Raw genomic sequence first — 13,700 nt, forward strand, 5'->3', positions numbered from 1 at the left:
AGCTCAAAGAGGCAGAGAAAGAGGTATCGTTAAACTCTGATCCCACACCATCCTGAAATATCATGTGCATCACTTGTTTAGCGAGGTTTCTGCTCTCGTTCTAAATAATCTAAGGTATTGTGTCTTTTTTTTACCAACACATAGCTGCATGAGAAGTTTGACCGTCTGAAGAAGCTCCACCAGGACGAGAAAAAGAAACTGGAGGACAAGAGGAAGTCCGTGGACGACGAGCTCAACATGTTTAAACAGAAAAAGACAGCTGCAGAACTCTTGCAGAACCAAGCTTTGCAGGCAGGGGGCTCCACCACGCTCAAGCGGGACAAAGAGAAGAAAAAGTAAGTTTGTTCTTTTCCTCCTGTGACTTTCTTTCATCTATCCTTACATCTCAGGCGCAGGAAACCACCTCCAGTTATAAAAGGATTGGAAAAGGCTGGATACTGTGAACCTGAGAGGAAGGCCACATATTATTACATTGACATTTCAGGATGTTGATCATTTGTCAAATACAAGAATATCATTGCCAATATGTGAGAAGTTGTTTGGGTTTCCCACGTTGTGTGACAGACTAAAATATGCAGCCATGTCCTAAAAAAAATGCTCTTTTAGCATTCATTCCACTTTGTGCACATGTGCTGCAGACAGAACTTAATTTTGGTCTGTCTCACTATGTGATCAAACACTGAGTGGTTTCTCTGTCACCACTCGTTTATAAACTGCCAGATATTTGTGTAATTTAATGCGTTGAGTAGTTAAAGGCTCTGGCTAGGCCAAAGACTTCTCTCAGATCTTCTGTAAGAGGCCGACGCTCCAGGTTACCCTCATAAAATAACAGAGAACATGTTCCCCAGTAAATTCCATTCGAAGAGAGCTGACCAGAATTCATAATTTATCACCAATGTGGAAATTTAAGAGGGGGAGTGACTGGTGACAATGCCCCGCTGTCCTCATCTAAATTGTTGAAAAGTTGCCAACGGTCTGAAATCCTCATCATGAAATGAAATACTCTGAACAGATTTGTGTAAATAACTTGTAATTACAACTCTGTTAACAATTACTCAACAGTTCCATTAAGTTGAAAGTACATTTTATTCACATTTTATATTTGTTTCAAGGGAAACTATTTGGTCACTCCTTTTTGTTTTTTTCATCAATCTACAGTATTAACTTGATTTTCCATATTTGTTTTTCGAGTTATATCTGGCATTAATACTGTCGTTCTTTCACTAATCATGAGTGTATGAGACTGTTTTCCACAACATGTTTCATGCTTACAGGCAGTGTTTGAAGCCAGATGTGTTTTCAGTATAATTGTAGTGCTGTTGACATTGTTGGTCCCTTCATGTTGGTAATCAACTCCTGGTTTTGTGTTGAAGCTGATGTGACGGAAATGGAAGAAGACACTTGCACTGAGAAGGTTCTTGTTGCTTTATTTTCTTCCCTGTTAATTTATTTTCTTCACAGCCACTTCTTCTCTGCTTCGAAAGTTTCTCTTCCAAAAAGGACAATGAGGTCTTGCACTTCAAGTGTTAACACAAATAATATTTGTTTAATCCTAAGTGTTTTCTTCAGTTTTCAGATGACACAATTAATCATTACTGCTTGTTGTGTAGATGTGAATCCGTCCTCTGAGTGCATGTGTCACCTATGTTGCATCCGTATTGTTTTCCAGTTAACTCCTCCCACTCTTGCTGCATGCTGCATTGGGCATCTTTTCTGGTAAGACACCACCAACAATCTCAAAATAAGTGAGATATTGACTTTAAATTCATGATCAGTCCATGAATAAACAATTACTGTTAAAAAAAAACAAGTTAGTAATCAGCCAAGTGAGAGTTTGCGGCTTCTCTCCTTTATTTCCCCTTTAATTGACATCCTGCAACTGGCCTGACTATAGAACAGGCTATGCACACAATTGCCTTTCTACATCTTCCCTTAGAATGCAAACACAATCAAATGAACCTTGAAAGCTATTAAATATATGATCTAAATTAACATGCATTTAATTTGCCTTTTTAATATGTAATGCATTGAGATAAATGGGCACAGTAATTCAAATATACGAGGGCAGGCCGACAGTATATCACCGGTAACATCTGTGTTCATCATATCCTTGAGCTGGCGGTGTTTACTGCCCTTGTGTCAGCTTCTAAATCAACCAGTTTATTAGCTCCCCACACACCCATTTGATAAACTGCCCCATCTGCCTCCCTAAATCCACAACAGTTTTTTTTTGCGGCTCTCCAAAGTCCGTCCCCACCCAGCCCTGCAATCGCACAAAGAACCATTCAAGGCTGAGCTGAGACTAACAGGCCATACCAGAGCAGCAAACAGCCTCGGGGCCCATCTCTGTTTGTAGCGATGACATGTTTTGTTGCTCTCACAGCCATATGATGACTCCCTCTGCCTCCCCTCCCTCTTGAGTGGATAAAAAAAGCCAAATCCACAGGGAGATGTTGTGAGTCTCAATCGTTGGGGAGGGTAGAAGTGAACGACGACATCTGTCTCGCAATCTGTAGACTCCTCAAGCAGCTCAGGACTCTTAAAATAGACAAAAGCAAGCTGCTGTTTGATGAGGAAGACAAACAAACACATTGTTTATTAAAGCTGAGGGGCAGGAAAAAAACCATACAAATAAAATACATTCAATTTGCTGATTTGAAGGAAATAGACGACTGTACTTGCCTAACCTCTGTGCACTCGAGCCTTTTTGAGCACGATCTCCTTTAAATCCCATATGGTCACTAATGTTGATGTGATGTCACCTGTGTGAAACGGTGTGTGTCGTGATGATGTTTAACTCAAAAGAAAGCAATAACAGCCCTTCTCTCTCATTTCCAGCTTAGGATTCCTGTAGAAAAAGTGCTCCCTTGTGGCCATCCTGCTGTGAATGAGTTTCCACCCCATCATCTTTTTACAGTACCCCTTCCCCACCCTCACCCAACCCCATAATTCAACCCTCCACATGCCCCCTGCTCTCTGGAAGACGCTGGGCATTGCTATCAGTTTGACAGTTTTTCCTGAATGTTGCTTGTGTATTATATGGTTTGTACAAGCAATTGTTTGGCTGGACTTTTTTTTTATACACATTTACATGTTTGTTTTATATTAAGTGATTAATTGCATGACGGAGTGAGCTTTTTGAATATTAACATACATGGCTACTATAGTGATGGGCAGAAATGTGTTGAGAGTAAAGTGAAATATGCATCAGCGAGTAGAACCTCAGTATGAACAACATGTGTGGTCAAAGATCTACAGGAGATTACAGGAAAGAAAGAATTAGGTCAATTGATGTGAGGATGGATTAAGTTAATATTTTGCCATCTTCAGATTAAAACAGCAATCAGTACGGGGATTCTACATTTTACAAACAAAGTAACAGCAGTTTCTGAATGGAAAAACGTCAAAGTATTTAGTCATTGTTAGTTTGTTATTAGATTAAAGTTGGAATACTTTTTATGGCCTGTCGTTACCCTGGTAACGGCAAGTGAGTACAGTGTCACTTTTTTCAGAAATGCAACCAAAGAGCAGCGGGTGTATCTGTTTCCAGCCAGACCAAACCAACGTGGTCTGAAAAAAGTGGTATCATATTTGTAGTCAGTGATCATTAAAACATTGTGTTTCGTGTAACGGCTTCACAATGAAAGTCATCACGTGGTTCGGTAGTTGATCGCTTTCAATGTGATCATAAAAGAGGTCACTTTATCTTACTACAGCTCTGATATGGCTGTAGGAGAGCAAACAGTAAAGGGTGAGGCTGATGTAAATGAGATAAAATGACACAGTACATCTGAATTACATGCATGCATCTTTTCCTCTTAATCCCTCTTTCAAGTGAGGGCAAAATGAATGCACCTTGGTAATGGTGGAACCCGCCACTAACAAGGTAGACTGTAATTACAGAATTTCAATTCATTGAATGTCAAAAAAAGATTAGATTTCATGAAAATCTTAAGAAATATTAAAATTCCACTTCTATTACCTCAACCGTATAGACTTGTTTAGACCTACAATATGACTTGAACTTGAGATTTAATTTGTTTTGGCATTAATGGCCTTTTGCTGATGCTGTTTCACTTTATCCAGATGCATGAGTAGTTGTGAGCCTAATCTCCTTGCCACTTCTCCCATACCTCATTCATTGTCATGTGTTATGTGCATACTTGTCTTTCACATTTGCACTTTTTTAATACACAAATGTGATGTTTTTTAAGTATATATTAATGTTGTCAGTGCAATTGTAACTTTCTTTCTATTTCACTTACTTTGAAGGCACATTTAAAAGTAGTTCCTTATGATGTATAGTGTTTGTATTGGTGTTACACATAAAATAAACATTATCTCAAAAGAAAATAAAGGCCAATTTTTCACCAAATATTACAACTGTGGCCATAATCATTGTGTATGACAAATAATGCTGTAAAATAGGAGATTAGACTAAAAATGTAATCAATCCAAATGGGTATGCTTAATTTACAGGATGAAGCGTTTCAGTTGATTTGTTCTTAGTTGGGGATCTACACTGTCCAAGTCTCGAAGACCAGGAATGAATGTTGATGCCGATAAGCGTTAGTGTGATGATCTGATCAGTTATTACTTGTTTTTTCACCACTTCAAGGTTCAAGGTTGCTTTTGTTATCTCATGAGGGATCAAATTGTCTTGGATTAGACACGCTCCCAGGGTAAAAATACATGAAGACAAAGAGCTATTCCCTCCTCCTAATCCTCAGCTCACTGGTCTGTGTGGTTTCACTTTCCTTTGCAGTAATCCCTGGCTCTGCACTGAGTAGGCCCTCAGCCCTCAAGCTTTGCTAAGGGACCAGCCTTTGTGGGTACTGAGTACCTCAAATGTGACCAGAGGCTTTGTGGACCCCATCCTTCAGGGTTTTTTAATCATTACCTGCTCTGCTATAATTTTGATTAATGTGTATCTGTGTTTCACTGCCGCTCTAACCTCACCCTCAGCGATCCCATTCTTGCTGCTGTTGCTGCTTCTTTTTGTCTCTGCTTATGTTTATAGGTGCACAGTTAGTTTTGGGGCTGTTACTAACACTTTTTCCACTTGTTGGAGATTATATGTGCATCATTTACTGTCGTATTTGGATAGTTTTTAACACTTTTTTTTCCTCTTGTAAAGTGGACCACAGATGAGATGTGATCAATTCACAGTTTAACAATCATGCATCATCATCAGTGGGCACGGTATCATCTCATAATTGTATGCGTATTGTGTTGCTTGAACAACTATGATCCCAGGGATTTTTTTTACCACCTAACTTTGTATTTATGATAATCAAACCTATATACATTTTCTAGCTAAAATCAGATGCACTTCTGTATCTCAAGCTTGAAGTGTGTTGTTTTTTTAAAGAGTTTCTGCTTTGCAACCTTTCTAACTGCTGGCTTTCTCTTTCTTTGTCTCTTTAGCTTCTTTTAATGTCTTGACCACCTGAAGAGGGGATTGCAGCTTCAGCAAGAATAAAGCACGATTTACCTCTTCCTGTTTTTCTTGCTGTATTGACCCTTTTTTATTCTCCCCATTGCATCTCCTTTATTTGATTATGGCCTTATGTGGACTCGCATGGTATTTCTGACCACCTAGTGAAGCTCTAAACCCATGCAGGTTGGGAACCGGGCACTGTTTAAATCTACTGTTATGTCTTAATGTATATAAAGAAACACGTGTAGTTCATAAAAATCCTCAGTTGGGGTTAACACATTTACATGACTTGAGTGAAATCATTATTTTAATTACAATGTCCTGGACTATGCACTCCTCTTTTCAATAGGGTTCTTAAGTTAACACATGCTCCTGAAACATTGAAACAAACTCATCAAGTCAAGAAGCACTTAATGCACTATGTATAACGTGTTATAAATATGAGTAATCATGTTGTTTTCTCTATTCTAACTCGGTTTTAAATAAAAACCTCCTGGTTCCAGGTATTCTGAACACTATTATTGAGTTAATGCAAAAGCCAAAGCAATATTCCTTCTTACCACTTCATTTGATGCTGCCCATGTTTACAAGTCACTGCTGAATACCATGGAGGTCACATGTAATGGCCTTTTTATTACACATTGTGCTTTAATATTCACCAGCCTATTCTTTATTTTTTGCATGCATCTTTTTAGTTGATTACCTCTTTGATCTTTGACCTGCTTGTTTTTATCCCTTAATAATTCAGTTTTGCAATCTATTTCAACTTCATTGCTGTTTTTTCAAATGGTGCATATTATTAATGTATATTTGCTCTGTCCTATCATTTCAGCTCCCTTTTTTGCCAAATATTAGTGTAAGATGGAGTTGAACTGAGTCCCAGAAATGAGTATTAAAAAGATACTCATGCATTTGTATAATTTATAAGGATATATTTTGTGTATTGAAGTGGAGACTTGTGGTTTATTACCTATGACCTTTGGACGTGAATCTGAGTGTAAAGTAACATTTTGGTGTCAGAAAATGCCATACATTTTTCTAGTATCAGTCATCACCTCTTGTAGTTAAAGACTCTCCCACACTACAAATAATTAAATATCTTAATCTAGTTTGATTCCATTGATGTACATTTTCAATAAAAAAAGGTATCCAAACATATAAAGCTTTTGACTTTTATTTACAGAATTGGACACTAATGTTACCTCATGTTTACAATTATAGTTTTTGTGGGCTGTGAAACTCTGCTAATATGACCTGTAATCAGTACTTACAACTGTATATGAGTATTACAACTGTAAGACACCTCCATTTTCAGCAGTTAAATTGTAAAGAATCTTTTAAAAAAATGTATTTTAACTTCATTTAGACAATAAGTCCCCTGATATAACACATAGTATTGATATAAAGCATTAATATATAGAACAATTAAATTGACTTGAGGGAAATAAAAGAGAGATTGTGAAGAAAAAAAAATACATTCCTCATGAAACATTTTTGAATGCCTGATATTAAGGCAGCATTTCAAAACTCAGGGTGCAAAGTACAAATGCAGTGCATGACACCTTCTCACCTAATATATAATTATTGGGTTAATTATTCTGAGGTATATAACTGGTATAAAATACATGTCACAGTTTAAGAAAGTGCATGGTGAAATGCAATAAGTGCATTTCCACTAGTGCTGTTTTAAGTCAATTTTAAAGTTTGTGTACTTTAGGAATTGCAATGAAACTTCACTTCACTATATTTCAGGGGGAAATACTGTGGTACTTTTACTTGTAACACATAATTGTATACTGTGGTAGCATTTCGAAATCAGAATCAGCTTTAATGGCCAAGTACATTCTCACATACATGGAATTTGACGCCGGATTCTGCGCTTCGTACTTCTTTTCACTCATTGGCAGAACATTACCAGCAAAGAGGAAAATTTGATTTAAAAATAAAATTATGTGGGCAACGTGAGGAGGAGCAGATTATTAATGAAGCAAAGTACAAAAATGAAGCAAGAACATGTGTAAAAATACATTGAGGTAGAGATTTGTAGGAGGGGCTGGTTTCTCTAGCTACTGAGACAACCATTGTTGATGTTGTTATTGTTTGTTTATGTGAAAATAATTATAGAAAATAGAAAACAGAGGTCATATTTTACATTAACCAATCATAATAAAATGTGCTACAACAACCAGAATTTCATGGCCCAGTATCCACAGCCAGAAGAAATTATTCATTCTATACAAATATAGTAGTTAAACTAAATGATGTGCACAAATTCATTGTCATAGCCTTTGTTTCTGAAGGAAATCACTTGGTTTCATTCCCAAACAAAATAAAAAGGGTTTTGAGTTACACAAGTTGATTTGTGAACATGATATTTTGCCAATTTAAAGATTAGGTACACCATATCAAATATTTCTTAATTCCATTGGCATTACATTAATTCAAACCAAACCAAACCTTCTCTTGGCATGAAGTGGAATCAGAGTCAATATTATCAATATTAAATCTACTCAAGTCCTTCCATAGCCTTTTAGTATTCCTGGGAGTACTCACAGAATTAACAATTTACATCAATGCATTACCTCGACTGGATAATAATGATTAGCTGAGTAATACCTGTGCACATTTTAAAGGAGTCTTACCTTATTTTATTTGTCAGTAAATACTACAATATGGTTACATTATATATTCTCTGGCGTGAATTTACAGTAACCCGGCGTGCACGAACTGTCCGGCAGCAAAGCATTCTGGGTCAGTGCGCTGACAGACGCCATGTTTTTTTTACTGTAGCTGGACCAGAAAATGGAGGCTTTCTGCTAGCTAGCTAGCTCAATGGGTGTCTTAAGCTCCCAGGAGGTTTTACGCATCATTTCAATCCGACCGTCTCGGATGCTATACTCAGAGGACACATGCGTACATGTTGGTTTCTGAATCTGATATAAAACTATATGAGCAGGTTGCTGCTGCTGAAGTGCAGCCCGGTTAGCTCGAGGCTAGCAGCCAGCTGGCTGAAGCTAGCAGTCTCCACCGGGGGAGCCCGTGTTAGCTCGCGAGCTAAACACGAATACATGCATCGTCTCTTCCTCAGCCGAGGGACAGAAGTACAAATCGGACCAAAGGCTACACCTTAAGGTAGTAATGTGCCGCCTAATACGTGTCACATTTAAATGTTGATGTGTGTATTTTTTTCATACACGTTTGCTTGTCAGAAAGGAACTCTGTCGGCCTACTGCGTCATTCTGTCAGGGCCTTGTTTTGGTGCCAAATGCATATGCATTTCCCTCCGTTAATCGTAACTTGCACTTTATTTCTATTATTATTCGAATTTGTTTTTTGTCCAGGCACGTATCGATAGTTTGTGTTTTAGTCCCCGCATGCTGCTAGCAGGTGATGTTTGATTTCTACGGGATGTTTTGAGCCTTCAGAGACAGCATGGCGTCTTAACTCTACGTCTAGATAGTGTGTGTGTGTGTGTGTTGTTTTTAATATTTCGTTCATTCATGTAATAACATATTTTGCTTCAAAAACAGGTATGGCCTGGATTTGATTTGGACGGTGCTGGTGATGGCAGAAAGGACTGACACTGGCGAAATGCCCTCCTTTGACCCAAGTCCTAGTTCTGAAGCAAAAAAGAGACCTACTTCTTCTGATGGCAGTGAGTGTTGATCTATGTGGTATCGTCTTTTCGTTATTTGCTGTTTTATAGTTTACTGTTCACATCTTAATATCCAAATATCCCCAAAATGTGTGTGTATGTATATGTGTGTGTGTGTGTGTGTGTGTGTGTGTATATATATATATTATATATATATATATATATATATATATATATATATATATATATATATTCCCCTCACACACACAGTGCACATGGCACACAGGAAGTTTATTGTGCTTTAAATTTGCTTCTGGAGGAATGCAAACAGCACCACCATCTTGGCAGATGATATGGCAGTTATCTTAACATAAAAAATGTAACACTCTAAAACATGTTCTCTGTGAAGATGTGTGCACATCAGTCTCTGTGTTAGAAGGAGCTATTTACAGTTTAAGTTCTATTCACTTTTCATGGGATTTCTTGACAATAAGAAAAATACAGACTATGACCAGACTTATCGTTAAAGGCTCAGATCTGCGTAGCACAACACTTTGAAATACACATCTTCCTCCCCTGTAAATGGGGATAGTTAAGGAGACAAGTTACAATTTGTGCCCATTTTACAGTCTTTGACCTGCCAACTTCAGAAACTTGACCATTGAGTTCTGCCACAACATCCTGTTTGAAGAAAAGAATGAAATCACACCTACAAACAGGTTTCATGGGACTTTTATGACATTACCGACATTGTGCCCTGGTTAATTAATGATTTATTTATTATTAAAGTCAAATTGGATAGTTTTATTATTATTATTTTTAACCTGTATTATGTTATTGCAGGAGACGAGCCAATGAGGAAAATGCCTATGTCAAAATTTGGTTCCAGACCTCGATTCGAGCCTGTACACTTTGTCAGTAGTGGAAGCAGTGGAGGAACTGGCACCGATGAGAAGGAAAACGATAAGGAGCGCAGGAGGAGTGAGTCGTTTGGTGCGAGACAGTGGGACTCTGAACGATCTACCTACGGCGGCACCAGTAGAGCGCAGGGCTCCTCCTCCCTGAGACCTGCTTTTGACAGAGTGCCATCGCACAGTTCTGACTCTTGGGGTTCCCACAGAGACAGAGAGATTTTTTCAGGTAGTACAAGTGGGTTGGGGTATGGAGGACGTTTGCCCAGTTCAAACTTTATGGCGAAAACAGAGCAGGACTACTCAGCGAAGTATGAATCCCACTCCTCTCAAGGTTCAGATTCCTATTCTCAGCCCCAGAGATACAATGGATACGGGGCAGGGAGCAGATCAGGAGGCTGGGATTCAGGACGTCAGGGTTTGGGATTCAGTCATCTGGAACGGCCAGCATCAAGCAGGCCATTCAGCAGAGTCTACAACAGCCCAGGCAGGAGCAGTCCCACCACTTCTCAGTCTGTTTCCTCTTCTCAGCCCATTACTATAACTCAGCCAACATTGGATGAGAAGCAAAGGCTGATTTCCAATGTAGCGTCTGCATTAGCTGTTGCATTTAGGGACCCAATGTTCATTACTGGAAGTGAATCGCCAAACTATAATTTCATGTTGAGCCGCAGTATTCAGGCCTGTAAGACTAATCCCGAGTATATTTACGTCAACCTGAAGGACATTCCTCAATCCGACCTACCGAAAAACAGGAAAGTACCAACCGATGGTTACGCCTGTGAATTGAGATGTCAGGGTGTGTACCTTGCCACCGGATACTCTGGCAGTAAAAATGGAGCAAGGGACCGGGCCTCTGAGCAGGCTGTTAAACTCTTCCTGAAAACAGTTGAGGTTCGTGTGGTGCAACGCAAATACAGACACTTGGTAGTCAGTGACATAGTTGTGTGCCAGATGCACAGCCCAACCCCTGGCTTTTTACCTGCACTCCGAAACCCAGAGGATAAACCGACACCCAGCTCTAAGGGTCAATATGAGCCTGACCAACGGAAGCACTGGACAGAGTTTGTGGTTATGGACAATGCCCACGACGCCATCTGCATACTCAACAACTCTGCAGCTTTTAATCGGATGAAGGTAGACTATCAGTTTGACCTGCTCCCCAACAACACTGCTTGGCTTTGCAGTGTTTTCCTGCAGGGTGAGCTGGTGGCGCAGTCAACGGGTACCAAAAAGAGCTCAAAGCATTTAGCGGCTGAAGACGCTGTGAGGAAACTTCGGATGAACCAGGCACAACGACAGCAACAACAGCAGCAGCAGCAGCAACAACAGCCACAACAACAGCAGCAACAACTATCACAATATTCCAGGGGAAATAATCAACCAGATTCTGGTGGACGCTTTGGTCAACAGGTTGGCAAAAAGAAGCATCTAAGTGAGTTGGTCATTCTGGAAAACTCTGACAATGCAATCTGTATCATTAATGACACAGCGCAGTTTAATAAAGTGACTGCTGACTACAAGTTCACAGTTTTGCCTGATCATCGATGGAGGTGTGAGGTTTATTTGGAAGGGCAATATGTAGCAGCAGGAATTGGACCCAAGAAAATAGTGAAGCACATTGCAGCAAAGGAGGCCTTGACCACCTTGAGGCTGACACAGGCTGTGGTCAAATCCAACCTCAGAAAGGAGGGTCACTGTGACGCCATATCACGGTCCCAAATCCTGGCTCGCTCCGGGGAGGAGGCCATAAAGCAGGAGATTAAGGAAGACAATATCGGAAACCAGCTGCTTCGCAAGATGGGCTGGAAAGGAGGTGGTCTGGGTCGAGACGGGGAAGGGATCGCAGAACCTATCAAAGTGAAGGAGCAGTTCTCCAGAGAAGGCTTTGGTATGGAGACAAACAAAAGCGGAAACCTGCTCAGCAAGCGTGATATTGAGGACATCATTCGTAACTACGCCAGTTCAGACCGCCAGGATGACCTTCGCTTCTCCACTGACCTCACCAACGACGAACGCAAGCAGATCCACCAGATATCTCAGAAATACAGCCTGCGAAGCAAGTCGTACGGACAGGGACGGCAGAGGTTCCTCATTGTCAGTCGCAAAGTACACAAAGACCAGCTCATTGGTCAGCTTTTACAGGAGGGACAGGTGGGACGATACGAGCTTGTGAAACCTCAGGCCATTCACTGACATGCATGCAGGGCAACAAAAAACATTGGACATCCATTAAACTTCAGTACAAATCACCTTCAAGCGTAAATGCTGTGTTTATCTTTGTATGTGACAAACCTAAAACACACATGAATAAAAGAGAATCCTTCAGGGATCACCTGTGGTTTCTGCATTCCTTTGCCATGAATTGTACTTTAGCTTTAGCAGGGGCTTTAGAATAAGTGATTTGTCTTTTTTTGTTTTTTGTCTCCTGCCATTCCGCGTCTATTTGTTTAACTTTTGCACAAGCTTCAATAATTTGTGGTGGTATGTCCTTACTTTAGAAATTAAAATGGTTATTTTAAAAATACAAATAATTGGTTCTTTGTTACCAAAATCCACTTTTCGTTTTGTGGCTATTTAAGGAACTTTGCAGAAAATGCAATTTTTCACTGCTTGTTATTAAACATTGTTGATAGTTGCCTCATGGGGCATCAAACTGTAGCGCGATGCTCATATCAGTCTCAATGTAGTGCTACATCTCTCTCTACCAGCAATGCTGTCTGCTCTTTCCACACCTGGAGCTCATAATACAAATACAAGCTGCATCCATAATCAGAAAATCTTCACATGGAAATTGTAAGCTGTGATCTTTGTTAAATGTCAGATGTGTTTATGTGAGTACAGTTGACTTGTCTGCTTGTTTTCACAGCTGTAACACCTGAATAAATTTAAACTGATGACATCAGATGGATATTTTTGTATTGAGTTAAAAAGTAACAGACAACTGATGTATATTCATTTTATTTACAAGAAAATGTACAGTTTGTTACATGGGTTACCAGTGCAAAGTTTTATAATCTGAAAACTGACACCTTCCTGTTCTTAAACAGTATTGTCAGCTGATTTGTAAGATTGTAAAATAGCATAGAAATGTTCTCACACAGCCTTTAAATGTCAGCATTATGAAACTCTGTGCATGAAACAAAGTTAAGCACCCGCAAAGGGAACTAAATATCTTGTTTCTGTGTTGAAGAGGGACATATCTATATATTCACCAATATCTAGAACGTTTTTTAAACTCCAAAGGCATGGCTTCACAAGAACAGTTGAGATAAAAAATGACCCCCAAAGGCATCTGTTGAGCTGACAACTTGTTAGAGGGTTGGATATCCATGTCAGGTTAAATTTCTATCCCTCTGAAAGGCATTCAAAGGACAGATGGAAATAAAACCTAAATAAGTGAGGCCACTGAAACAGGAGGAATACCCATGAACAGCTGTTTTTTTGTAAATATGTACTGTTGGTATCTACACAGCAAACCACACAGCAAGTACATCTAATTAACTGTCACTGTGTCATCCAAACAGTCTACTTCATGTAAAAAAATAAACGGATAGTAAAGTGACAGACTGGCTATTGCCTTTTTTTTTTTAAGAAAAGAGGTGGTGCATATAGCAAGTAACCCAGATATAACGAGCTACATTTACTTTGAACAAACATACGCTATAGCCCAACAATAGCATTTGGCATGAATGAATGAATGAATGCCACAACACAACAGCATACAAACTTAGCAACAGTTATGGGACAAATA

At 39.4% G+C, this 13,700-nt stretch overlaps 1 protein-coding gene and 1 long non-coding RNA gene across 4 annotated transcripts; both read left to right on the forward strand.

Moving 5' to 3' along the window:
* Window positions 1-5,505, forward strand: LOC137799883 (uncharacterized). Of its 2 annotated transcripts, XR_011079465.1 has the most exons (4): window positions 1-23; window positions 145-335; window positions 1,670-1,716; window positions 2,839-5,505. It is a non-coding gene; the product is annotated as an uncharacterized lncRNA (long non-coding RNA). The 2 variants fall into 2 exon arrangements; XR_011079464.1 differs by lacking the exon at window positions 1,670-1,716 and having other exon boundaries at window positions 5,428-5,505.
* Window positions 5,506-8,206: 2,701 nt separating this feature from the next.
* Window positions 8,207-12,198, forward strand: LOC137799881 (NF-kappa-B-repressing factor-like). 2 transcript variants are annotated; one of them, XM_068596735.1, is made up of 3 exons: window positions 8,207-8,572; window positions 8,971-9,095; window positions 9,879-12,198. In XM_068596735.1, exons 2-3 carry the CDS (start codon window positions 9,005-9,007, stop codon window positions 12,140-12,142), a joined length of 2,355 nt encoding a protein of 784 aa, XP_068452836.1. In that variant the 5' UTR covers window positions 8,207-8,572; window positions 8,971-9,004; the 3' UTR covers window positions 12,143-12,198. The 2 variants fall into 2 exon arrangements, with proteins under 2 accessions (XP_068452836.1, XP_068452837.1); XM_068596736.1 differs by lacking the exon at window positions 8,207-8,572 and adding an exon at window positions 8,776-8,827.
* Window positions 12,199-13,700: the final 1,502 nt, after the last annotated feature.

Source organism: Clinocottus analis, unplaced genomic scaffold, assembly GCF_023055335.1.
Source record: "Clinocottus analis isolate CAN_PGR_092001 unplaced genomic scaffold, fCliAna1.0.p SCAF_390, whole genome shotgun sequence".
NCBI lineage: Eukaryota > Metazoa > Chordata > Actinopteri > Perciformes > Cottidae > Clinocottus > Clinocottus analis.